The sequence below is a fragment of the Condylura cristata genome, unplaced genomic scaffold (genome assembly GCF_000260355.1).
Source record: "Condylura cristata isolate star-nosed mole 26May11 unplaced genomic scaffold, ConCri1.0 scaffold00027, whole genome shotgun sequence".
NCBI classification, from domain to species: Eukaryota; Metazoa; Chordata; class Mammalia; order Eulipotyphla; family Talpidae; genus Condylura; species Condylura cristata.
The window spans coordinates 11,337,530-11,364,450 of record NW_004567128.1 but is presented as its reverse complement, the minus strand read 5'-3'; the positions used below and the strand labels follow the sequence as shown (position 1 = coordinate 11,364,450).

The following is a 26,921-nucleotide window of genomic DNA, read 5'->3' as shown; positions in this document are numbered from 1 at the left end:
AAAGCTTAATGCCAGAAATAAACACAAGTCTTTTAATTCTCTCACTAGTTTAAGTACTATCCTCAAAAATCCACTAAATTTAAAAGATTTCTGTACTGTATAAGGAAGCATACAATTTTTCTACACTAAGTATTTTACTTTTTATCATATACCCACCCCAAGCAACCAAGAAGTGCAACCTTTTTATTCAGTTGATAATTCAAATATTGTTTCTAATGCAAATATACGTTTTATCATGCTTATTTATCAGTAACTTGGTACACTTCATAATCACATTACAATCCCACTGTGTACTGTATACCACTTACAGTTCAAACTACTCAAGATAAGCACTGTTACTTTCAAGAAAAGATTGGCAGTAATTAAAGGTCTTATTTAGTAGTTGCTGGCAACCACGTTCTTAAGGAGGTTGAAAAAAACAATAGAAAATCATATAGATGTATTTAATTTGGTTATTGTATTTTATTAATGAGATCTATTTGGGACATACACTGTAACTGTGGTTAAAACAAAGACATGCTAACCTGTTATCAAAGCCGAGAAAGAGAGGGACACCGGAAGTGTTTTCTATTTCATCAATGAGAAGAAATGAAACATCTGGGAACTGCATGGCATAAAACTAAATCATGTCGGAACACTAGCAGTAATAATAATTTTTAAAAGGGTGCTTTGCACTTTTACAGAAAAAACTTCAGAGTGCTTTTAAACACGTTATTTTCCCTTTTTTGAACAAATAAGACAACTAAATCAAAGGGTAATAATGGTTTGTCCAAGCCACAGAGTCAGCAGCAAACCAGAAATAGATTTTCTTACTTGTTTAGTCTCCTGCAATTATTTTGTACAATGATTACTTTACTAGAGGGTTATCTGCAGGTGAAACCCAAGGCATAGGTTATCTCCAGATTTTGCTGGCTTAGTATTTTTCTTCCCCAGCCCGGCCCACTAAACATATGGCGTTTACCAACAGACACCGCCACCAGTGAGCACCTGGCTCCACAGAGCGTCGCGTGGGGAGATAGCGCCACTGCTTCCCTGCAGACATTCTGATTGCTGCCGGATACTGAGATGTGACAAGACAACAGCAGACCGAAGAACAAATTTTGAATATGTGGGAGAAATGAAAAGATAGCGAAGTCAAAGAATTAGACTGTCAGTGCTCAAAAAACCGGGGAGCAAAATGGCCAGCTGTACTTAGGTCACGGAGGGTGAAGAGTGGGTCTGGGTGGGTATAGCCCTTATTTAAACTAAACTTGTGGACATCTTAATTCATCTCACTATGCACTAGGGCATCCATTTGATTTCCATAACCTAAAGGTTTGACATGAACTGTCCAGGCTGGAGGATGTAGTCTCTTGGAGCTGCATGATATGACTGAACAGGAAGTAGGTAAGTGAGGCCTCCCTGGTGGCGCAAGGGGTTAAGTCACAGCACTATGAAGCTACTGCAGCCACTGCAGCCAGAGTTCGATCCCCGGCCAGGGAGCTGACCCACGGGTTGCAGCAGCCCTCTCCTGTCTCACCCACTGCTCCCCTCAGCAGTGTATTTCATATCTGCCTGTTCTGCTCCCCAAACTGCCTCTGGTGAATCCTCTCATCCCCTGCACTTCTGGCCTGTACCCCAGTTCTTCTAGGCATTAATAAATAAACCGTAAAAAAATAAGTAGGTAAATGAAGGTAAGAAAGGAAGGGTATGTGGAGTGAGATGATGAGGGCTCAAACGACTTTTGGGTCTATGGATATACATGGACGGGGGAATCTTAAACACTTGGAGGGTATGATGGGAAAAAACAGCAGAGAAAGACATGAATGAGAGAGAAAGTATTCTAAAAGGCTTTAATTTCACATACCACTTACAAGGCTCCTTTCACATGCAAGCTGCCACCTGATACACGTAACATATCGAGGGTGGTCAGTTCTGTGAAGGGACAGTGCTTAAGAGCAGTAGGAGTCTGGAGACCCAAGTGATCACTTCCAGCAGGGAGCTGTTAAGGTTGCCACAGAATGCCAACAGGGAGAGACCGGGCCAAGGTGGGCAGGGGAAACGCATGAGCCAAGGGGGTGATCTGAGATCCTATGGCCAGAAAAAAAAGGCTCGTTGGAGGCCTTTCTCTAGTTTCAAGACTCCATAGCCGGGAAGTGGGGCCAGCCGGGCTATTTCTCCTGCTGAAGCAATGATCTTCTAAAGCCTCAGGACTCTGTCCCGTCCGGGAGCTCTTGGAGGACAGGCAAGGACAGAGAACTGCAGGTGGGGGGAAGTACAAGAGGACAGGAGGCAGAAAAGGTGTCAGAACCCCAACGTGTGGAGGGCCCGGAATGCTGCGAAATGCCGCTCCCTCATACTGCCCCTGCCCACCCAGTGTCCCGAGGCCTCCCACCCCATAGCAGCCCTTTCCTTCTTTGATGATGTAAAGTTAATGAAAAAATAACGTGCTTTATAGCCAGTTTTGCTAAAATGCATTAACTTCATCTTCAGTTGGCTCAGTATCAGAAAATCTCTTCTTGCTTACTTTCCCCTAGCCCACTCCCCCCTTCTCTTTATAGCACCATAAACGATTCCTTAATCTAGGAAATCATTCATGTGTTTGACTTCATTTTTCTTTCTACTGTCTGTTTAAATTGTCATCTAGATGCCACCCAATCTCCCTTTCCCTATCAAAGTCAAGCTTAATGCATACTTGACAAGAAGTAATATTAAAGTTTGAAGAGTTTCACTAACTCCAAGATTCTCAACACTGTGGGTGTACATCAGAATCACCCACGAGGCTTTTAAAAACACACAGCCACTGAAGCCCCACCCCAGACCTACTGAATCAGATGTCTGGTGGTGGCATCTGGGCACCTGTCACTTTAGAAAGTCTCAAAGATACCCTGGTTGTTCAAAAACAATCTGCTGAAAGGCACATGATTCAAGAACTTGGTTTGGCTGACTTTCCACACGCTATGTTTTACCCTCTGTAGAAAAGAGCCAGCAGTAATCACTGACTGCTGAATATTAGTAAAACACATGCCAAAGGGGTGGATCTAGACAAAATGGAAACAGTTTGTGAATTACTGGCATTTCAATCCTCCCAAGAGCAATGATAATGAGAATCAAATCCATCTTTCCTAACATACTTCTGACATGGATGCTATTTTAATAAACAAGAAAACTAAGAGTACTCAGGACTGATTTTAAGTTCCTTGAGGGTAGGGTCCTGTCTTTTTCAGCCTGTAACTACTCACCATGCCTGATGCAAGGCTAGATGCAGGGGACACAAATAGGAACAAAACATGCTCAATGAGAGGCTACAGAAACCAGTTCAGATACAATAACTATCATAGGAACTTCTATAATAGTGGTTTAGATAAAGTGTTACTCTCAGAAGTACCAACGGCACTGGTGCCTACTGTATGATTACTATGTGCCAGGCACCGTCCTAGGCATTTTACATACCACCGTGTTTCCACAGCATCCTCTTTTATCCTGACCCTACGCGGTAGGTACTATCCTCATCCTAACTGAACAGCTGAGGCAGTGGTAAGTCACAGAGGTAAGTCACAGACCCCAAGTTACTTACCTAGCAAGAGGTGGGAAGCCCAAACTTAAACCAGCCAACCTGACTCCGGAGCAGGAGTTTTGAACCACTACCCCCACAGCCTCGTCTGAGCCCAAAACAGTGCCTGCGGTGAGCCACAGATGACAGCAGAAGGGAGAGCCAGCCAGGGTTGACAGAGTGATGTGTCATGTGCCCAAGACCCTTTTTCCTAAGACTATAGGCTAAAAGCCTATGGATGCTTGCTATGATTCTTTAAAAGCTTAGGCAAAAAGCAAATGTTCCTTCCCACTCCAGTTCAGCAATGGGATCAGAAGTTAGGTTTTCACAGCTGCCCCCTGAATCCCCCATCTCTTCTCTGCTCCTCCAGTTCCCATGAGCTTACATCATTTGGGAGCCAAAGTGAAAATGATATTTTCAATACATCACTTCCAAGAATTTCCACATGCCCTAGAATGTTATGGTGACATTCTGCTGTAAGGCGAGATATAATTCCTTAGAATTAAGTGAGAATGAGAGGCAAATCTAAAAAGATATTTCAGATTGAAAAAAAAGGGGAAAAAGTTTCCTGATTCAGGGCTAAAGGCTGTTGCCAACAGCTTGTTTTGTTTCCAAAGCTCAGCACACAAAAGTTTCACAGAGTTGGAGGGAAAAGATCAGGATGCTAAGTTCGATGGGGGGTTTGGGGAAGGGGGAGGCATGATTCCCATCACTACTTTGGAGCAGGAGAAAAATAACAAACCCCCTATAAAAGCGATGAGCAAGTCTGCTGTGAAAGGAATGACCCCTCACATATAGGGAAAGCAATTTGCATCTACAGATCTCATTGGTATAAACGACCTCCTTCAAAGAGTGAAAACCTCAATGGAAAGCCACTATATACCCATGAAAGGCTTTGCCGGCTATTTGTGGAGCTGTATACAGGCTAACAAACAGGAGTGGTTAACCTGGCGCACCATGCACTATAGAGATATTTTTTTTAAGTAGGCTTAGTCAGCTAATCTTGTTGAGATTTCTCTCATACTACTGATTTCTTATTCTCAAAATAAATTAAGAGGCTTCATTCAAAATTCCCTGTGGTCTACCAGCTTGAGTTTGTTGGGTGTTTTTTGATTGTCTCTTGTCTTTAGATTCCCTGCCTTGTCTCTTTAGATTTTTCTGTGCCCTTTGGTATTTCCCGTTAGTCCATGTCTGGAATAGCTAATTGCACGGTAGCATAATTCCCGCCTTACAACAAGGAATAGCAGAACCTTGCTAATTCACACCAATGACTGAAAGACTCCTGTGTAAGTTACTGAATTATGCAAATGAGCAATAAGCGAAGAAAGATGATTCAAAATTGTATTTCATTCATTTATTTTGACAAGTGTAGTTTAGTCTTAATTATTTTGAAAATTTCTTTGTAGCATACTAATAAATTTACTGTGGCACATTTGTTAAAAGTGAGAAAGCTTCACTGACAGAGACCAGCAAAGGATCTTAGGATAATTTCCTGAAGACAGACTCAGGTCCAGACTCTGCCTTTTAGCTTGAATTTTACTGACGTCTCAGCATCTACATTTTTCGTAAGACCACACATGCACACACGCACACACACAAATGAAACACAGGAATTATTTCAGCAGCAAACATTTACTTTGCAAACAGGTCCTACATGTTTAAACTCTTCTAATGATGATAGTAAAAACTATTAATAATGCTTCAAAAGTAAACTATTTTACGTTCTATGGTCATAATGCTACTAGGATTTTATTTTTATCTTCTAAATAAAACTAGTTCAGTCTGTCATTCATCCCTTTTAATTCCTACTTCTGTTTTGTTTTGTCTTACCATACTTTCTTTTTAAAGTTAAAGACATCTGTTTTAAGTTAAGTGGATACATCAGAGCATGTAACATTTACATGTCAAAATACTTACATTATTATATTCTGAGTTAAATTATTTAAGATAGGAAAACATTCTGATACACTTCTGACAGATGTATCCTGTAGGATGGAGTCAATTTCTCCCAAAGCACCACCACTGGAGCCAGTGGGAGGAAGAGAGAACGGCTTCCAGCTTCTACCTGGGGTGGAAGGTTTCACATAGACCAGGCTCTCAGTAAGTGCTTTTGGTTAAACTTTCAATTTAGATATGTATCAAAACCCATCCTGCATTTGTCAAATGAGGTTCTCTGATTTATTAAGGAAAGCAGCTAGAGAAGGAATAGAGAACTTAAAGAATGGTAAAAATGACAATACTTAATCTCAAACTGCATCTGTGCCCAGCAAATTCCCATCCAGTCTTCAAGGGTCAGTTCCCATTACATGTCCACTAGGAAACACCGCCCCCCGCCCCCTGGCCAGTACAGGTGCGCGGGCCGCTGATCACAGGCCGTTCTCTCATGTTGTAGCTCTTTGCCTTCAGGTTGCGGTTTCCACACTTGTTTAAAACAAGTCAGCCTGACAAAGCAGGAACTGCCCTGGGCTCTCACACTTTCAGACTTTACCACCTCATGTCTTTGGGGCGACATCTGGAAGATGTCAGCCACCCCCCAAAACAGGAAAAGTAAATAATCATGGATGTGAATGTTTTCCACATAAAGATCCATAAGTAAAATAAGTGCTTAGAAGGAGAACATACGAATAAGTACCGTAACTAACAATCAGAAGTATTATTACATCTAGAGGAGGAACAGGGTGAGCTTATAATTGCATCCTTTACATGTCACACAAGGGAGAGAATCAACAAAACTTGCTGAGCGAATTTTGGGAGGTGGTGTGCGTAAGGGAGACACAGAAAAGACTACACCTACACAAAGACCTGCTTCTCTGACCTGATTTGCGAATTTGGTTTTACAGTAAGTTTGTTGAAATAAGAAAAGACTATCAGTATCTGAAATTAGCTGGGAAACCTGTGTTTTTGTAAGCACAGCTTACTGAAGCCTTAAACTTTACAGGATGCTTATGGCTAGCAGGACTCACAGACTAAAGGAAGGAACATTCCCAGGGTTTTACTTGAGGAGAGTGCAATCACAGTTGACTCAGTTTAACTTGAGGCCAGGTTACTAATTCCATCTAGTTACCATTCCACTGGATATAAGATAAGACTGTTGGATCTGAATAAATACATTAGTACAGGAAAACTACTTTAAGAACAAGTCAACTGGATGATGGGCTTACATGACAGTTCAGCATAAAATAATAAATGAGCACTGACTCTGAAAATAAAATCAACATGAAATACGGGTTTGGGGTGACATCATAAAGACACCATTCAATGGCAAATGTTATGGCTGATTCTCTTAGATAATTATGAAAAAATTCAAAAAATTATGAAGGATAGGAAAAAAATGCCAATTTATATGAAAAGCAAAGCAAAACAGGATAAAGCAAAAAAGTCTAGCTAGTTTAAACATTAAATCTGCACTGTAAATGGAAAGGTGAGGGCAAGGCAAAACCACTTACCTTATGACAGACATTAAAGTCATTTATGAATGACATTAGTCATTCTGACACACACAAAACTGGTGAAAAACACTACAGCAAAACTGTAACAAAAGCTACAGAAAGCCATGTGAGATCTCAGGGAGTGAGCCTAGGTACTCCTGGGAAGTAGAATTAATTAGAAGAGAATTAAGGCAAGTAAGACATGACAGAGACATTAAATTCTGGGCTAAGTAAATGAACAAAGACTAACAAGAAGAAAATAATATGCAATTAAAAAAATCCTAAACTACTAAAGAAAAATACCAGTCAGACGAAACCTGTTTAAATCTACGTATCTCTGGGAACATGAAACAATTCTGGATGGCTATAAATCCTCTAACTTGTTGGAAGTAAGTGGGGTTGGTATTTTCTATCTTTCACAGACTCATTTTAAAAAGTCACAAAGTCACTAACTGATAAAACCACAGGAAATGCCTCTTTAGAAAGATTTAAGGAAAAAGTTACTAACTTCTGAGACTATAGACCTCAATATTAAAGGATTTAAGTGGCTGATTTTCATTATTTCTAGTGAGACACACTTATTTGAAGGGAAGAAACTTTAGTGAGCTATATGTAACCCCATGGGTTTGATTCAGGTCATGTTGTTAACAGATCATTACAGACCTTATACACAAATATCAATAATTTAATACTCCTGAAATATTCTATCATGATACTTAAAAGGATCTACTCTCTTCTCTGCTATGAGTATTATAAGCCCTTTCTTCTTAATTAATGTGCAATTAATTCAACCAACCTCCAATTAGTCTTCTACAACATTAGTCTTCTACTTAGACAATAAAGCAGTCTCTAGACTGGTTTAAACCTGGGCTAAAAGACTCCTACAGACCAAAAATGGTTCTGGGATTTCTCTTTGTAGTGTAATTTAGATGTCATATCTAATTTGCTGTCATGACTATTGTTTCACTGTGCAATTTGTATGTCGTTTTGAATAGTACAGGCATCATGGCTTTATTGAATTAAACCTTCTGTCTTTATTTAGGGTCTGATGTTACATGTTTGTGTGTGTATGTTTATGTCTCAAAAGCTGCTTTTGACATCAAGTAGTAGAAAAAGATTATGCTCTTTTGATGTGTTTGTTCCCATCTTAGTAAGTACAAATACAAACTCGGGGGACAATCTTCTCAAACTAAAGACACAGAATTTTAAATGTTATTAATTATTGCTTTCAAAGGCAGAGATAGCTAAATAAACCTTTTACATTACAGAATTATAGAAGGCCTGGTGCTTTGTAGCTTAAATGCCTTCATCGTAAATTCCATCAATCAATCCATTCCCAAGAAAGAACTGTCTTTCCCTTTGACAGTTTTGTGATCCCTACCTCAAATATTTAAGGTAGTCTCACCACAACACCATAGGCACAAAGAAATGTAAAAGCTCCCTGCCTTTAAGTTATAAAGGCAAAGGCCATCTTACATGTTTTACAATACTCAATTTGGCGTTGAGCTGCCAGTTTCTATTTGTCCTTGCCCTGGTCTATTGGTTCAAGTTCTAAACTAAAGTCGGGACTACGAAGACTAGACATGGAAAGTCTTCTAGAAGACCACTGGAATAGCCTTTTAAGTAATTTTTAGTACATGAAATTTCATAAAGTTTTTACTAGATAATTACACTTCCTGATTTTGTAATTAGTGGAAGTACATGCAATTACATAATAATTATGATAGTAATTACGTAATTAAGATGTATAATTATGTAGTAAAAAACATCATGGAAATAAAACTATCTACTGTGTAAGCACAATACATTTTAAAAGTAAATTTACTAGTACAACTGTTTAAAAATACTTTTCTTTAAAATAAAGTGATTAGCTCACATTATGTTCTAACTGCTAGAAAACTGTTTAATATTCTCCCCTCCTCATTTTTAAAAGTACATGAAAAATATCTGTTCAGGTTCCTCCTACTCTGAAGACTCAAAAATTGACAGGTGAAGCCCACCCACCGCAGCATGACGGCTGGACACTGCCAGGCTGGTGCTCCCATCAGTGCTGCTGTAATTGTCCCCATAAAAGGACAAGGAGTTTGCCCATTTAAGAGACAGTGGGAGAGAGTTTTATTAAACGAGTAACATGTATGCGCTCACTGCATACCTGAAAGTTCACATGCACTTAAAAGTGCAACAGCTGGCCCTCCCTGGTGGCACAGAGGGTTAAAGCACAGCACTGAGAATCTAAAGCCACTTCCGCATGAGTTCGATCCCGGCCTGCCCTGGAGGTGACCACATGGCGTGGCAGACCTCTCCTGACCCGCCCGCTGCTCCCCTCAGCCGTGTACTTCGTCGATCTGCCTGTTCTGCTCCCCACTCTGTCTCTGGTGAAGCCTCTCTCCGCCCCTGAGCCTCTGGCCTGTACCCTAGTTCTGTATGCACAAATAAATAAATCTTTTAAAAAAAAAAAGTAAAGTGCAACAGCTGAGTGCATACTGACAGGAGTGGGCTGAAAGAACAGGTACGCTGTTCAAGTCAAGAAGTTGCAGCCCAAATAAAGGCAACTTCCATACAGAACTTCAGTTGTCCCACAGAGGATGACGGACAAGGAAGAGGGACAGGACATCTCCACTTAGGGCAAAGCAACGGGGCCAGTTTCCTGGAAAATGCAGCCGCTCTTCCGTCACATCTTAGAGTCACCTTCGGTTAAAACAAACGAAACTGGCAGGATTCATGGAGAAAAACAAAGCAGTGTAAGGGAAGCCATGCTACATTCCCTCTGGAAAGGATCGGCTTTTTCATTCTTGCACTGAGCATAAAAACAGAATGGAAAAGTCTGAACAGCTAAGGAAGATGAATTCCTAAGGAAACTCTTTAGTAGCAAAAATAAGAATGTGTTCACTCTGTCTCTGGTGAATCTTCACACCAACTCACCCCTGGCCTGTACCCCCATTCTTGTATGCATAAATAATCTTTTTAAAAAATGTGCTAAGTCAATGTCACAACGAGGCCTAGAATGCAGTGACTGGGAAAAACTTCACTCCAGGACATATAGCGGCCCTTACATGAAGAGCACGCCGTGACCTTCCAGGCTTGTATAAACCTCGGTCCTGAGACGCTTGAAGCCACTTGGACAATCCTAATCTATTTCACTCTGGTTCCTTCTGGTTCAGAAGAAATAAAATGGAAGAACTCTTGCTTCCTACCCCAACTCCTGTCAGCTCACTACATAGTTAAGCTCAGTTAGAGAGCATAGTTCAAAAGACCAGGGTAAGCCTTCTGAAATCTGTACATTTGTCATTGTAAAGTTTTGTCAAAAGAATGGCCCCACTGAACAGATGAATAAAACAGAAGTAGGCTTTAGTTACGAAGAGGGGGTGTGTGAGAGGATCAGTGGTTTTCAAACTTCAATGTGCTTAGAAGTCACCTGGAAATCTTGTTAAGATGCAGATGCTCATGTAGGCAGGCTGGGGGAGGGCCTGCTCTTTTGCATCCCTAATAAGTTCCCAGGTGATATCTAGCTGCTGTCTACAGATTACACATTGAGTAAGGGCTCAGCTCGATGAGGAGGGAAAATGCACTCAGGAAAAAAAGCCAGTTTGGTGATCTGTGTGTTAACTCCTCTCACCCCCCACCCCCCACCCCACTATTAAATACTAAATTACTTGAATAATTACTTCATGTCAGCAATTGTAATCTTCTTGTTATAAAAGCAGTACCTGCTCAGAGTCTAACTTAGAATGTACAGAAAAGCACAAAGGATAAAATAAAAATCCATCTGGAGCAACAACTGTAAACTGTTCTAGTGGTGCTTACCAATTTCCCGCCTTGCATATAAACTATAAATCAGAATCACAATGGCTACCTGGTTTTGTACTTTAACGTTATATTGCTTTTCCCCAAGTCATTAAAGACTAGAATGATGTTATAGGTAACAATAACAACGATGGAAACCCCCTAAGGCTCAGGGTTATATGAGCCACTTTTTCTATTGTCTAAGTTTTTTATTTGTCTACAATCGCATCCTAATCATAAATATTTAGCCAACAACGTGCTGAACTGCCACATTAGTTCTCTAAAAATCACTTTAATCGAAGAAATGGTCTAAAAAATTATCTCACAGATATTTCTTATGTGTAAGAAAAGGAAAAATGGACTTTAAAGGTACCTATTTCAAAATTTACTTTTCTAGAGAAAATTTTTTCACAATTATAAAAACATAACTTCAAGAAGTTTGTAGTTTGGTAGGCATAAATTAAATGTTTTACCTGTTACTGGAGAAAAGACTCATTTTTTGAAACTGAAAAATTTTTCAGGAGAGTAACCTACTTAAAAAAAAAAAAAAAAAAAAAGTGATGAGGCCCTCCCTGATGGCGCAGCGGGTTAAAGCACAGTACTAAAAGCTAAAGCCACTTCAGCATGAGTTCGATCCCCGCCCAGGAAGTGACCCACATGGCGTGGCAGACCTCTCCTGACCCTCCCGCTGCTCCCCTCAGCAGTATACTTCATTCATCTGCCTGTTCTGCTCCCCACTCTGTCTCTGGTGAAGCCTCTCGCTGCCCCTGCACCTCTGGCCTGTACCCCAGTTCTGTATAAATAAATCTTTAAAAAAAATGATGAGAGGAACCAGACTAGACAGGATCTCTCTGATGGAGCCTTCTTTTTAATGCTTGCTGAGAACTTAACCAAGTGAAGTTAAGAAAATCAGCTTGCTTACAGAGGACTCCAGGGGCTCTTTGCTCCTTTTATTTCAGTACTTCTAACAATGATAAAAACTCTCCTGCTTTGGCTTTTGCATAGTAGTCTAAGAAAAATAGTGGAACTCTTTATTGTTGAAAAGGGACCAGTCTTGGCCCTCCCTGGTGGCGCAGCGGGTTAGAGCACTGCACTGAGAAGCTTAAGCCACTTCCGCATGAGTTCGATTCCCGCCTGCTCCGGAGGAGATCCACATGGTGAGGCAGACCTCTCCTGGCCAGTCTTGAGACCCTCAGAAAACTTCAAGTTACCATATACACTACAGCATGTTATCCTCACAGAAAATTTAATTTCTGGCCAAAAAACAAACAAACAAACAAACCCCAAAACACATAAAAAAACACACTCAACAAACCCACTTTCTTAGATTCCTTCACTTTTCAGTAATGGGGCCCTATTTTCCATGAAATAATATAATTATCACCACTTCAAAAGTGTAACTCTTAGCCGACGGTGAGCAGAGAACAGGGCCCTTTGGCAGTATGAGTGATGGGCAGTCAGCCTGGCTCACTCACTAGTGAAGTGATTTGACATTCAATTCTGTTCAAATTTGCCATCAGCAAATGACAGATACAATGTCACTTGTCTTTACCATCACTCACAAAGAGGTGAATGACCAGGCATTAAGCCTGCAAATGTCTAAGAACTTCAGTGGCTTTAATGTTAGGCACACCTGAGTCAGGCCAAGCAAATAGAAGGGGTTGTTCAACTGAGTGTATGCTGCCTGCCATTCACGGGCAGACTGTTCTGAGGATGAATTCTCCCACAGTCCTTGAAATTGGTTGTATGGCCTTATTTTCCAGCTAAGATTTATCTGATAAATGTTTAGTATGCCCCCACTTGGCACAGCACTGCTAAACACATGGGAGAGAAATACAAAGAAAACAAGTGAGGACGAGTCCTATGGAAAGGGCACTGCCAGGGCGCCACGGGAAGGCGAGGCCAAGCTCACGTTTAAATCTATCTCACGAGTGTAATGTGCACAACCCACTGCTGATGTGACGACCTGTGTCAGACCTGTGAGAGGATGCTAGGAAACTATGAGTATACTAAAAAGGGACAGCCTAGTTTGGGGGGCCACTAAAGGAAATGACCAATGCCTATGATACTACCACCTGGCATAAAGACAAGACGAAAACATGAGAAACAAACATTTAAGAAAACAAGACGCGTAAAGCAAACAGAAGAGAACAAAGCTCAAGAGGGGAAGGAAGCGTAGAACCCCTGCCTGTGGGTCATCCCTGGTGGCGCAACAAGTTAAAACACAGCAATAAGAAGCTTCCCATGGCCGCTGCAGCCCGACTTTGATCCCCGGCAGGGGGGTGACCTACAAGGCGCAGACCTCTCCTGCCTCAGCCGTCGGCCTGTTCTGCTCCCCACTCTGTCTCTGGTGAATCCTCTCACCGCCCCTGCAGCTATGACTTCTATCTCAATTCTGTATGCATAAATAAATCTTAAAAAAAAAAAAAAAACTACCCTGCCTGTGAGGAGGAGCAGGACAAACCTTGACAGGAGGGCTCAGCAGGCCTGATCTGTAGGTCTTGGCATGCTAGGCCACCCATATGGACAAAATAAATGGACCTTTGAGGTGATGATGGCAAATGGAACATAAATAACCAAAAAACATGTAGTGGCAAGGCACAAACAATTCTTACACTTTGTGAAAAATGTACTGGTTACTAGAGGAAATGGGGGGTGTGGGAGATGGAGGGGTGGGAGAAGATGGGGATAGGACATTGACAGGGCAGTACTGGTGGAGGGTGAATGAAGCACAGGTGGAGGAGGAAACATGTATACCCTCAAAGTTACATATCAATGGCTGACAAATTACTACAATTAAAAAAGGGGAAACCCAAAGAACAGTTCCCCTAGCTGGGCTTCTTACCAGATGCTTTCCATAAGTCCAAAATTTTAAAAAATGAAAGAAGACCAAAATTAAATTGTTATCTTTTCACTAAATCTGTGCTATTATTCTAATTCCTTTCTTTCTTCAACACAGAGTCCCAAATTCTGGTGTTTCAATTCTACAGAAACAAATGCAACAAGTTTAAAAGGTTTCACAGAAATATTCACTACCAGGCCCTCTCTGGTGGCACAACAGGTTAAAGCACAGTACAATGAAGCTCTCCAAAGCCACTGCAGCAGGAGTTTGGTCCCCAGCCAGGGAACTGACCCACATGGCACAGTAGACCTCTGTGCCCGCTGCTCCCCTCAGCAGTGTATTTCAGTCAATTGGTCTGTTCTGCTCCCTACTCTGTCTCTGGTGAATTCTCTCATCCCCCCACACCTCTGGCCTGTATCCCAGTCCTTATATGCATAAAGAAATCTTTAAAAAAGAAATATTCACCAAGAAGAACATTTGCTATGGGCTGCAAAATTCCCTGAAAAGTTCATGCTGAAGAGAGACTGAAGCCCTGAGTCCCCCACCTCCCAGTACCTTAGAACTTGAATGTATTAGGAGGGACCTTTGGAGAAGTAATTACGTTAAATGGGGCCACTAGGGTGTACTGTGAGGTACTGAGAAGGTACCAGGACTGCTACTTTATAAGAAGAGGAGATCAGGGCACAGGCATGCACAACGGGAAGTGTAGGAAGATAGAGAGAAAATGGCTTCTGCAAGCAAAAGAGAGAGGCCTCCGAGGACATCTAGCCTCCAGAACTGTTGTGAAATATCTGTTGTTTAAGCTGCTCAGTCTGTGGTGCTTTATTATGGGAAGGAGGCATAGCAAACTAATACAAACTGTGACACAGAAAGAGGAGACAAGCATCTGCTAAGAGAATAGGAACATTAACAAGTTTGTTTTCTTCCCTAACAAGTAAGGAAAGCTCAGAAGCTAAGGTAAAAACACAACTAGTATTCAGGAGAATGACAGGGAGACTGGGAGTGGATATTTGTTAAAGATCTATTTGATCAAGGACCACTGTTGAAAATATACAAAGAACTCTTAAAACTCAACATTAAGAGATGACCAGTCTGACTTAAAAATGGGCCGGAGATGTTTCATCAAAGAAGGTACACAAATAGCAAACAAGCACATGAAAAAATATGCTCCATGTCACCTATCCTTGGTGAAGTGCAAGTTAAAGCAGCATGCGCCACAACTATTAGCTTGACCAAAACTGGAACACTGGCAACACGAAATGCTAACGAGGACATGAAGTAATAGAAAGTTTTGTTCACTGTTGGGGGGAGCACTAAAGGGTAGGGCTACTCAGTTTCTTACAGTACTAAACCCACTCTTGAACTACCACCCAGCAGCCGTGCTCCCACTGTATTTACCCAGCAGGCAGAACTTATGTCGACACACAAACCTCCACATGCACGTTTACTGCAGCTTTATTGATAATCGCAAACACTTAGAAGCGGCCAACATGACCTTCTGTAGGCGAATGGGTAGATTGTGATATAGCCAAACAATGGATATTATTCAGCACTTAAAAAAAGAAGGGCTATTTATTAAGCCATTAAAATGACAGGGGAAACTTTAAATGCATCTTACAAAGTGGAAGTAGCTGATCTGAAAAGGCTATATACTGTGTAATTCCAACTCTGACTTTCTGGAAAAAGGCAAGCGGTGGTAGAGAAAATAGAAACAGAGGTGGTCAGGGGGTGGGAGGGATGAATAAGAGAGGCACACAGAATTTTTAGGGCAGTGAAACGTCTCCGTATTGATATTCTAGTGATAAACAGGTGCCATTATACAGCTGTGCAAACTAAACAATGTCTGTCACCACGAGTGGACTGTAAAGGACAGGTGGACTCTGGATGACGACGGTCAATCAGTAGGCTCACAAACGGTAACAAACGGCCCCACTCTGGTGGGGGGTGGGGTAGGAGTGGTGACAACGTGGGAGGCCGTGCCGGTGGGAGGGGTACAGGCAGGTGGGACCTCTGCATTTTCCATTCCATTTAGTGGCCCCTTTCCTCTGCTTCCCAAACAACTTGACCAGCTTGGCGGTTTATCATAGTTAGCTCTGTCGAATCTGTCTGTCCCCAGTAGATGCTACGCTTCTCTGGGGCCAGGAGCCCTGGCCATCTCTACCCCTCTGCTGTCAAGGATGGCAGCTGACCGTAATAGGAAATATGTATCCACCGTTTTTACAGTTCACAAATATACCCCAAAAAAGGCTCAGCTGAGAAGAGACTTTTTCCCTCCTGAATTTTAAGCAGACTTCAATTTAGACAATTCGACAAAGATTTGAACTGATTCACGTCTTCTCCAAAGTGTTCACTTATCCACACTCAGGCCAAAGTCCCATGGGATGAGGCAGTCAAACAGGACCATTATGTGCTACCATCGCGGAGATGAATTTTCACTTCATATATTGCCACAATGTTCCTCTAAAACTTCCTTTGGCTCTATTATGCCATCTGTGTACATTCTGGAACAGTTACAATAATGCCAAAGTCCCACGGAAATAAGATTTTTAAAATGTTATGTAGTTACAGTGAATATGCAGTAAACACTTCACCAAAGTGAATAACAGTCCTTTCCTATTTTAAAATAGAAAACTACCAAATGGGGTTAATTCACATTAGGGACTAATGGTCTGTAAACCCTCATTTGAAAGCAAAGCACAGGCAAAAGCTTTGACGAGAGCTATTTTTCACCATAAAAATAAATAAACCTCTTTCAAATAATTTGTATGCTTTTTTCTAAGTCAATTGCCAAGTTTCAAACAAAAATTAAAGCCACTACCCAGCTATAACCCTGAAAATACAGGCTTATAAGGGAAATGGTAAAGCAATCTTTGTGGAGGAAATGTTGCCAGGTACTGACAGTAAGGGGAGTCCCAGGTACCTGCTGACAGACGATGCTTAGATCCCATTCTCAACAGTATAGCTGTGTGTAACGACTGTCATTTTTCACAGGACTTTCAATGTTAACATCTATTGACGTTCTGGCCTTGGTCCAAATTGAAAAACTGGATTGCCCCCCTCTGGATCCCACAGATTTTAAATTCATTTTGACAGCAAGTATCCCTTGAATAGCAAATATGAGAGTATTCTACTCTAAATTCTGAAATGGTGAGTTTATATGTTATTTTAATTTAGACTTACAGAATTTACCTCCTGTAATTATGCCCTGTGAACTCTAAGAATATTCTTGATCTCCAGCTATCCCCTATGGCCTACAACCTGTGTTCAATTCTTCTATATAGACACTATACAATCAATGTGGTCAGAGGGATTCTCAAATATGGATGCACATCAGAAATTTTTGGGAGGAGGGGATTTGTAATAAGTTGAGCTTCTTAAGCTCTAGCCCACACCTTCTGAATTAGTATCTCTGGGGGACAGAACTAATGGCTTTGAATTTTTATATGTCCTTGGAAATTGTTAGGAAAGAGCTTATCCAGTGTCACTGGTTAGAAAATTTGTCATGACCCAGAGTTTTTGGATCCCACCACTGACATATTACTGAATGATTTGAGAAGTAAATTTCAGTCAATTCCCTCATTCTTAATCTGTAAGTTATGAATACTAAATACGCAGAAGGAAGCTCAAAAGGAAAAATTTCAATAATTAAAATTCTATAAATAAAATGAAAGGCTCTTAGAAGAGTTTATGAAATTCCTTCTGTCCAACTCACACACAATTCTTACCCTTCTCTTGTTTCACTTTCTTCTGCCTTCCAACATGTAAAAGAACTTGTCGATAATTCACTTCATGCCGTTTTGCTCTGAACGCCTCTGGACAGTATATTTACTCGATGCAAATGACAAAAATGTTTCTATTCCTAAATTCGTTAAAATAAGACTACCTTAAACTGTGGAGAAGTATAGATTCTGTCAACACTTTCCTCCTTGTGCCAAGTTAGAAGCTTCCAAATGGCTGCTTATTTCTCCCTCTTTTCCAGGAAAGCAGAATACACTCCTTGATGTTCTCTGCAAAGCTAGGGTAAAATGACTTTCTAGATCACTCCTACATGTCTCCAACAGTCACTGGGCTTTTTGGAAATTGCTGATGGTGAGATTGATTCAGTCTCTCAGATAAGAATTTGGGATATGTCTGGAAAAGGAATCTGTCCTCTTATTGCTTAAGAACAGCTAGGGAATCATCTGGGATGTCTCAATTCAGGAAGGAGTAAAGGGGGAAGAAATCCTAATATAATAGCACCCAGAAAAAGGTAACAAACTTGACAGGCAATGGACGCATTAGAGTCAGTATTTAATTCTCTCAACTCTTAATGCCTTTAAACAAGGTCCTTGGGACAAAAGCGAAACAGCTATTAGAGATACCACAGTTAAACACGGGCTAGCCAATAGATATGAAAGAGTTTGAAAACCTAGCTATTAATAGACAGAAGGCATTTCTTTTCCATATACATTTTACTAATTCAATGAAAATATACTCTGGAGATAGGCTGAGTCCTTGATGAACATCTGAAGGCAACAATACTAATATCTGAGCCAACTCCACCATCGGTCATATTTTATATGCACAGACAGCAAAACCAAGTCAGTCAAGGCATTTTATTTGCAGATAGAAAACCAAAGTCAATTATGATTAGAATGGAAAATATATTAAGACCAAATCAAGAGCAGTAGGGGGACAGTTAGGTGAGGAAATCCAGAAGAGTTTGTATTTTCCACATGCCCTTGAGGTCGCCTCCAGTCCCAATACTGACCAAGAAATTACTGAGTCGATACTCACTGACACGCAATGTAAACACTCTGTAGGCGACTAATAAGAAAAATGTGTAAATTTGCCTTCATCTTTTTTTTTTTTTTTTTAACAGGTAATAGAAAAGTTGTCAATGTGATTTTCAGGTCAGAGAAAAAGCCCATGCACTTGTCATGACATTTTTGAAATACTTGAAGTTATGTAACAAAGCTTTCCCCAGCCCCATGAAGCCCCACAGCGCCTGTGAGTTTCCGTGAAGGTTCCAGGCGGCGCCTGGTCATCCGGGCTGAGGCCCCCGTGTGCTCTCCTAGGATGGAGTCAATAAAAGAACTCCACCCCATCCCTCTCTTTCAAAATGAACCTAGGCTTTTAGTGAACAGCGGAGACACACTCCAGGTCTGTTTTTTTGTGGTAATATCTGGTTTTTGTAGGCCCAATGATTACGTTGCCTATGCTTACTTTATTACAATTACTAAACTCTATAGAAAATAGCATTTTCAAAATATAGCATTTAAAGACTCTTTTTTGTACCGCTCCTCCCCCGAAGCCCTACTGTACTAGAGAACAATGCGAGACAGGCCATGGGGCCAAAGCCGGGGATTCCTATGCCACCGCCCCTCCTGCAGGGGATGCCTGTGCTCACAACAGCCCCCACGGCCTGCTTCAGAGACAGCCCTGTGATGCTGTGTGAACAGCCTGACACAGTAGGTCTGGCTTTTATGATGCAAATTTCCACTTTAAACTCAAAGGTAATTACAGTATTTTAACGTACCTTTCTCATGATCGGTAGTAAGTTTCTCCAGTGCACAGTCCACATCAAAAATGTACCGGTAAAAGCACAGCTGGGTGTACAGGGTCTTGTCAGAATACTGCAATATAACAGAAAATAAATGAATACTACTATTGGGGAGGGGGGAGCGATGGTGATCACTCTCAACAGAGCGTATTCCCTAATTTCAACTTCCATATCAAGCAGCTTTTTTTTTTTTTAAGAAGTGGGGTGGGTAAGAAGGAGAGAATCATACTAATGGTTTGTCCGCCTCATATAGCACACATACCTTTCATAATTCAGAAATCCTGCCACTTCGATCATAGATTACTACTTGCGAAGCTGCAGACTGATTACCCCTGCTGTCAAAAAACTGATTTTGTCAAATTGCAAATGCCTATGCACCCTTGACAATTTGCACTGTTAATTGGGAAAAGTGGTAGTATGCTTCCTAACTGGGACCTGTCCGTGCTAGCAGGAAGTTAAACAATTCCTAAAAACTGTTTAACACGTACTGCTATACTATGAGCCCTATTTTACAATTTGTGCCAACAATTTATGCCACTGCTAGGGACTGGCTCACAGACACAACGTGGTGAAGTGCAGACTTTGAGGAACAACTCGACCACTTGCATTGTGCTAGCCCTCACTGGACAACCTCTGAAAAATAACGAGTACAGTAAAATAAGGTTTTTTGTCTCACCCATGCCAGAAGAAAAGTTTAATGAGTTTGGCCAAGTCATAGATGTGTCTGAACATTCAGCAAAGATGTACACAATACAGATGTGCCTGCGCTCACCTATTATGTATTCCCCTAACCTGCTGTATGTCACTCTGTGGTGGGGCGGGGGGGTGGGGGAGAGGAGAAGCACATGCATTTGACAACTGAAGTGAATCACATACAAATGCACTTCTTTGTTGAAAAATTTCTTTCATGTTTTAATTGAAGTAACACTGCATTATAGTATCATGTATATTTCAGGTGTATGTCACTACACTTGTATGTATTTTCAATCAAGAGTCCTGGGAACTTATGTTCCTTCTTCCTTTGGAAACCCTCAAGTCAAGGACAAGGAGCTAGTGCTTTAGGGTTTGCTTTCATGTGGCGGAGTACTGCCAAGATGAAACACCAAAACCCTGAGAACTTCTCAAATGACAAACACATTACCAGTTCTCGCTGCCTCAAATTAACAGTCTCACCAACATCGACTGGACCCCTACTATGCGCCAAGTTCAGGCACCAGAGACAGGGATATATATACAGCTAACTCACCCAGTAAACACTCTACAGATGTTGCAGAGTGAACTGATGAAAGAACACATGACCAAGCTATTTGTAAAATCTATGCAGGGGGGTCAGTTGGCACCCACAGAAAGAAGGGAATCTCTTCAGGGAACCAAGTATTAGATGCAAGGATCCAAGTTGGCTCTCAATGATGAAAACCTCAGGTCAACTCAACTGCATGCAGCAGTAACTGAAATTCAGTTATTAGAGCTCAACAATTGACTTTCCTGCTTACTCCATTATAAAATCTGTTACTAAATTTAGTGTATCTTTAAACTTCTTTGGCCATTACAAATAGTATCTATAAATATTAGGCTGCAGGACTAAACCCACAGGAGCTGTTCATCAGCCAGGGCTATTGTCTTTTTGTGCGCATTCCTTCCACGAATCTTTTTCTCTACCTGAACCTATTTTAAAAAGTATACACCTAGAAGCCTATTTTATTTCTTATTAGCTATTCTACAATATGCATCTTCATTATACTATTATACACCAGTTATTTTTAGCGAATCCTGATTACTGCTTCCTGAGGGGAAAAAAAAGGAGGACGACAGCGATTAAGTTATTTGTTTAGTTTTTTAGATTCAGCAGTAATTGCTGGTACACATCTCCCTGACTGCACACATGCTGCAGGTTGAATAGAACACTGAAATTACCTCCTTCATAATAGTTTGTTTTGATAATGTATTGTGTGTCGAGATGATGAGAAACAGTTGCTGTCAATTTGATTAGCCATTATATTTTTATGTTAATTGCCATTATTGGGTCCATTCTGTTTAGTGTCACCATAGAAGCCATACAATGTTAGCATAAATAACAAATTGGAGTAAATTAGGAAGATATATTTTTGCCAATTCATTTTAATTGCCCCTCAGTCCTTCCGTTGGTTAACGCAGCTGTTGACCCATAATAAGCGCTGGGTCAATATAGCTGCTTGTCAATTCAGAAATGCAAAGTGCTGTGTTGCTGGTAATGGATATACAACAACCTTTGCCAGCCAACTGAAGCAAACGAGTGACAACCCACATGAAGGAATAAAGCGTCAGCCACGGAGTTTAGTGACCTGATATTAGCAGGCAGGCTAATTGAAAGTCACTGCCTAAATGGATAAGGAAAATAGGAGAAAAAAAATTAAAAAGGAGTTATATATTTTTTAAAAATATACCAACACCTCCCGCCCTTTTGGTTCCTGACATATTTTGCAATTAGTAAACTGGTTGAAAACAAAAGGCCCTATTAGATTTTCAATGTCAAATACAATTAAGTGGTTTTAAAGAATACACACAAAATGGAGAAAACTATAGTTTAAATGAACAAGAGTAACACCTACTTTTGCTTTCTTGATTTCTGCACCATTAATTCGAGATCACTGCAGAGCACCTTTTTTCCTTATTGTTACTATCTTTTCTCTTTTGCCTTTGATGATAAATTCTTCTAATCAAGAAACCTGACACCCTCTAGTCTCCTCTGAGATCTTCAGCAGGTTTTCCCCTCCACACTTAAATGCTCATTTTGACTGTACAAGATTGGATGGAAAATACTTCAGGAAAATAAGATGATATTTTAACATTTCTTTCTCTCTCCAGCTTTCACTTATTGGTTTAAAATGTTCGATTTCTTGCTCTTCCCTGGAAAATTACACTCAACACAGTGCCTAGGTTTCTTTTAGTCTTCCTTTATAGTTAGAACATCATGTACCAAAGTGGCCGATTGTGATTTAGTAAGGACAATGCTGAGCTGAAATAGCTACCGTGTGTATCATGCTCTGCATTCAAGTTAGTTGCGGGAACTGTTAACAAAGTAATAAGTGTGGGTCCCCTATTCCCTACTAGGGATAGGGAAGGAGATCTGCTTTGATGCACCTGGCAGAAGCAGTACTTAGCACATGGTGTGGGAATGAAGGGGAAAGTTCTCATGCCACTGTTTTTGATGTGTTCTTCTGGCGCCCTACAATCAGATTACATCATCAACAGTGCAGACGCGCCAATCCAAAGTACTGTCATATGGAAATATAGTTCTGTTTCCATGGAGCTAAGGTCCAGGTCTGTCTCCCGAGATTTCTGATAAGGTTTTCGAGTACTGCTTCTTCACCCATCTGACAAGGCAAGCACCTGGGGAACTTTTCAAAAATCCCGCTTCTCTGACCTCGCACCCAAAATAGTTCAGAATGGAGGGTGGAGTGCTGGGGAGGTGCTCAGGGGTCCCAGGTAGTGGTAACGAATAGTATGAAGTGGGAACTACTGTGCTATGTGATACCTGTATTGGAAACACCTTCAGAACTCTAGGCTGTGACCCCTCCAACTTGGCTGGAGATCAAGGAAAACAGCCTCACAAGTTTTCATGACACCTTTCTGGAGGATGATGCTTGTTCAAGCAACTTGTTTCAAGACTGGGATAAGGTAGATTTCCCCTAACATAAAATATAAGGCACTGTCAAATCTGACTTGCATCTTGGCCTTTTGTTTTTATTGTATGAAAATCTGTAGACCAAAAGTGGACAAATAATGACAGTTCTGTGATCACCATCAAGAATGAGAACAGAATGTTACCCCCAAGCACCCCACCCCCGTCCCTCACCAGGATAACAATAAATGTGGCTAAAATACATGTTCATGGAATTGCAGTTTTACTCTTGTCTCTGGCTTCTTCTGTTCAACGTTACAGTTGTGAGAATCATCAAAGTTGTTTCATGTGGCAGGGATTTATTCTCATTGTCTTCAACTACTTCACTGGACAAAGACTGTATCCATGCAATAGAGGGAAGGCATTTAGGTCGTTTCCAGTTTCTTGGCTATTAAGAATGGTGCTGCTGCAAATACTTTTGTACATGTTCTTGAAAGACACACACACGCACACACACTTCCGTTCTGCTGACTACATTCCCTCCAAGTAGAAACACTGGGCCTCAGGACATACAAGTGCATACCACTAGCAGGCATACTGCCCAAGTGTTTCCAGTGTAGCTGTCGTACCCTTTCTTTTTTCTTTTTTGAAAGACTTATTTATTTATGCAGACAGAACTGGGGTACAGGCCAGAGATGCAGGGGCAGTAGGAGGCTTCACCACAGACAGAGTAGGGAGCAGAACAGGCAGATCAACGAAGTACACTGCTGAGGGGAGCAGCGGGCAGGTCAGGAGAGGTCTGCCACGCCATGTGGGCCACCTCCCAGGCCGGGAATTGAACTCATGCTGAAGTGGCTTTAGCTTTGTAGTGCTGTGCTTTAGCCGGCTGTGCCACCAAGGAGGACCCCCCCCCTTTTTTTTAATATTTATTATTCATGCATACAGAACTGGGGTAAAGGCCAGAAGTGTCGGGGTGGTGAGAGGATTCACCAGAGACAGATTGGGGAGCAGAACAGGCAGACTGACAAAGTACACTGCTGAGGGGAGCAGTGGGTGAAACAGGAGAGGTCTGCTGCACCATGTGGGTCACTTCCAGGGCTGGGGATCGGACCCACACTGAAGCGGCTGCAGCCAGCTTGCACTGCTGTGTCCTAACCCACTGTGCCACCAGGGACGGTCCAGCCCCCCTTTTCTTTCAAAGATTTATTTGTGCATACACAGAACTGGGGTACAAGCCAGAGGTGCAGGGGTGGTGAGAGGCTTCACCAGAGGCAGAGTGGGGAGTAGAACAGGCCGACTGACGAAGTACACTGCTGAGGCGAACAGAGGGCAGGTCAGGAGACATCTGCTGCGCCATGTGGGTCACCTCCAGGGCAGATGGGGATGGAACTCATGTTGAAGTGGCTTTTAGCTTCTTAGTGTTGTGCTTTAACCTTCTGCGCCACCAGAGAGGGGCCCTGTCGTACCTTTTCAAGTGATGTTCCTTTGAACTGGTTTGTCAATTTTTGTATGGGATTGTAAGCAGCCTTCTTTTTCTCTGTCTTCAACACCTCTACTGCCCTCATTTGCAGGGACACAGAGGAGCTAAAATTACTTCTTCATCAACTTGAAAAGATACAAATCTTGTCCCGGAATTAAAGTTCTTGAGGCACGAAGAGCTGGTTTGATGACCCTAGAGATTATCCCCAGCAAAACCTCAAACTCATTATCTTCTTGGTGTAACTGAGAACATGGCGAGGCTTGCTTCTCACAGTGAACAGGATATCTCACAGAGAAGTAACACTGCCCTGGTTTAAACCTGATTGATAACACACCAGTAAGGAAGCTGGGCTGCCCCAAACCCCAGAAGATACCCAGGAGTATTTTTGATCATCAAATATCTACTATGATCACAAATATCCCTGAGCAAACTGTAACTTTAAACTGCAATGTTGATATGTTAAAGCCCCATTACACTACAAAAGGTGAAGATAGAATGTATTCGAGGCACCAAAGAACAGAGCAGATTCAGAACTCTAAACTCCACTGGCACCCATAGGACCATGAAGTACATGTCTAGAAATAGAAGAGGCTAACTTCTGCTGAATACCTGCCACTAGCACCCTCACATTGAGGAGACAAAGTCCCAAGTCTCAGGTCCACTCTCGAGAGTTCTCCATATGCCCCTTGGTTTCCAGCCTGGCCATGTACATGCTCTGCTTTGGGCAGGTGGGCGGCAGGTAGCGTGTTCTTTCCTTCCTCTTGACCTGTCCACGAAATCCCGGCTTTGTTTTTGGGTCCATCCCTCCAGTTGTGCCTAATGAGCCATGTGGCTTCTACCTACCTTATCGGACCTTACAGCTACCAGAGTCAGGAAGCCTTTCATGGTGCCAGGATCCTGTTGGCTCACTTTCTACTTCTCAGTCCCAGTGGCCTCCCTGGGCCTAATGGTTCAGCATATCCCTCCAGCCCAGCGAACACTCACTGTTCTATTCACCCTCAGCTCCCAGGAGTGAGCCCTGAGGGCAGAGACCAGAGTATTCCCCTCTCCCCCTGCACTGCCGGTGCCAGGTCGGAGGCAGGTGCGCAGATGGCCTTCAGTAAATGTTTGCGGAAGGAAGAGACTCACAGACTGCCACCGCTCACTGAGCCTCGCCATACTGCCGAGTGACACAGTCGCTCGAAGAGATCGCTAATGTTTCCTATCTCTCCCCACACAGCAGACTGAAATAGCAGAAAGGTGATAACCTTTGAGGTCAAGCTGAATTTGGTTTAAAATCAGTTCTACAACTTAGGGTGACCCTGGACACACTGTTTAACCTAATCACCCCTCAATTTCTCCATCTGTGAAATGACACTAATAAACCGCTTAAGAATGCTGTAAACACCACAAGATGCTGTGTGGAAAGCACCCAGCAACATAACTGGCACAAGCCCACAGTGTTTAACTGGCTAACCCCATAGTAACCCCAACTCCACTGTATATGGGTTTAGTGGAGGGTTTGGGTTTTTTTTTTTTTTTTAAAGATTTATTTATTTATTCATACAGAACTGGGGTACAGGCCAGAAATACGGAGGGTGAGAGGATTCACCAGGGACAGAGTGGGGAGCAGAACAGGCAGATCGACGAAGTACACTGCTGAGGGGAGCAGCGGGCAGGTCAGGAGAGGTCTGCCATGCAATGTGGTCACCTGGTCACCTCCGGGGCAGGCGGGGATCGAACTCATGTGGAAGTGGCTTAAGTTTCTTAGTGCGGTGCTTTAACCCACTGCGCCACCAGGGAGGGCCGGGTTTGGGTTTTTACAGAGTTGGAAAACCCAATGTCACGCCTGTGATAGGGGCTGCCGAAGTTTTGTTTAAAGAATACGCTGAAACTCTTGGATATGAATGGCCCATTTTATGAATGCATGGAAAATTGCTATTTGTAATGATTTTAGTGAAGATAAGCCTTTAGAATTACAGTCCCCTCAATTTCAACATAACTGTAAGTCTTTTATATTATCAGTCCTAATTATGAGAAGACTGAAATAAGCTTTCTTAGTTTCCCTGCCAATCTATGAAATTACTTTTCTACCCATTTTTATTTGCAATGTTTATATTAGCAAATATCGAACAAGAGAGAATAAAAAGAGCCCTAGTGTTTTAGAGCGGAACTCAATGTAGAACACACACATGTTGGTCTTTCACGATGCATACATGAAATTTACATGTTATAATGCAATGTTACTTCGATTAAAGAAAAAACCATCCTGGTCTGCCAACTTTACTGTACTTCCTTGCAAAGGAAATTATTTCCATAGCCTAAAGAAATAACTTATTTGGATTACTTCAATTAGTTCTAATACAAAACATCACTACCACTTCATTAATCAGCCGCTTGTGAGGGTTACTTTTCCAAGAAGTCTTTTTGGTAATTTGATTAAAAAGAATGGTAGCACACATTATCATGTGATTCAGTGTGTCCATCAAGTAGACAATTTACAGCAAGTTCTTGATAACGATGAGCTTAAAAAAAACACACACAGCAATTGCTTCATTTCAGAATCCTACTCGTATTTTTTATAATGATGAAGTTATTTTCCAAAGTCTTCAGTAATACACGTTGCTGAATAAGCACCAGGAAATATTTCAGTGCTTTAAGAGGCATTTCACTCTTTCCCTCTCCCCACAGACAAGCCCCCCCCACGAATGATGCAGTAATTAAAACCTAATTA

At 41.7% G+C, this 26,921-nt stretch overlaps 1 protein-coding gene across 1 annotated transcript in view; it reads right to left on the bottom strand.

Annotated features, from left to right (window-relative positions):
- Nucleotides 1-26,921, bottom strand: part of POLA1 (polymerase (DNA directed), alpha 1, catalytic subunit) — a 254,690-nt gene that overhangs the window by 38,316 nt on the left and 189,453 nt on the right. The window contains exon 36 of the mRNA XM_012730398.1: nucleotides 19,104-19,200. Coding sequence (XP_012585852.1) covers nucleotides 19,104-19,200 — 97 coding nt within the window. The remainder of the gene's footprint in view (nucleotides 1-19,103; nucleotides 19,201-26,921) is intronic.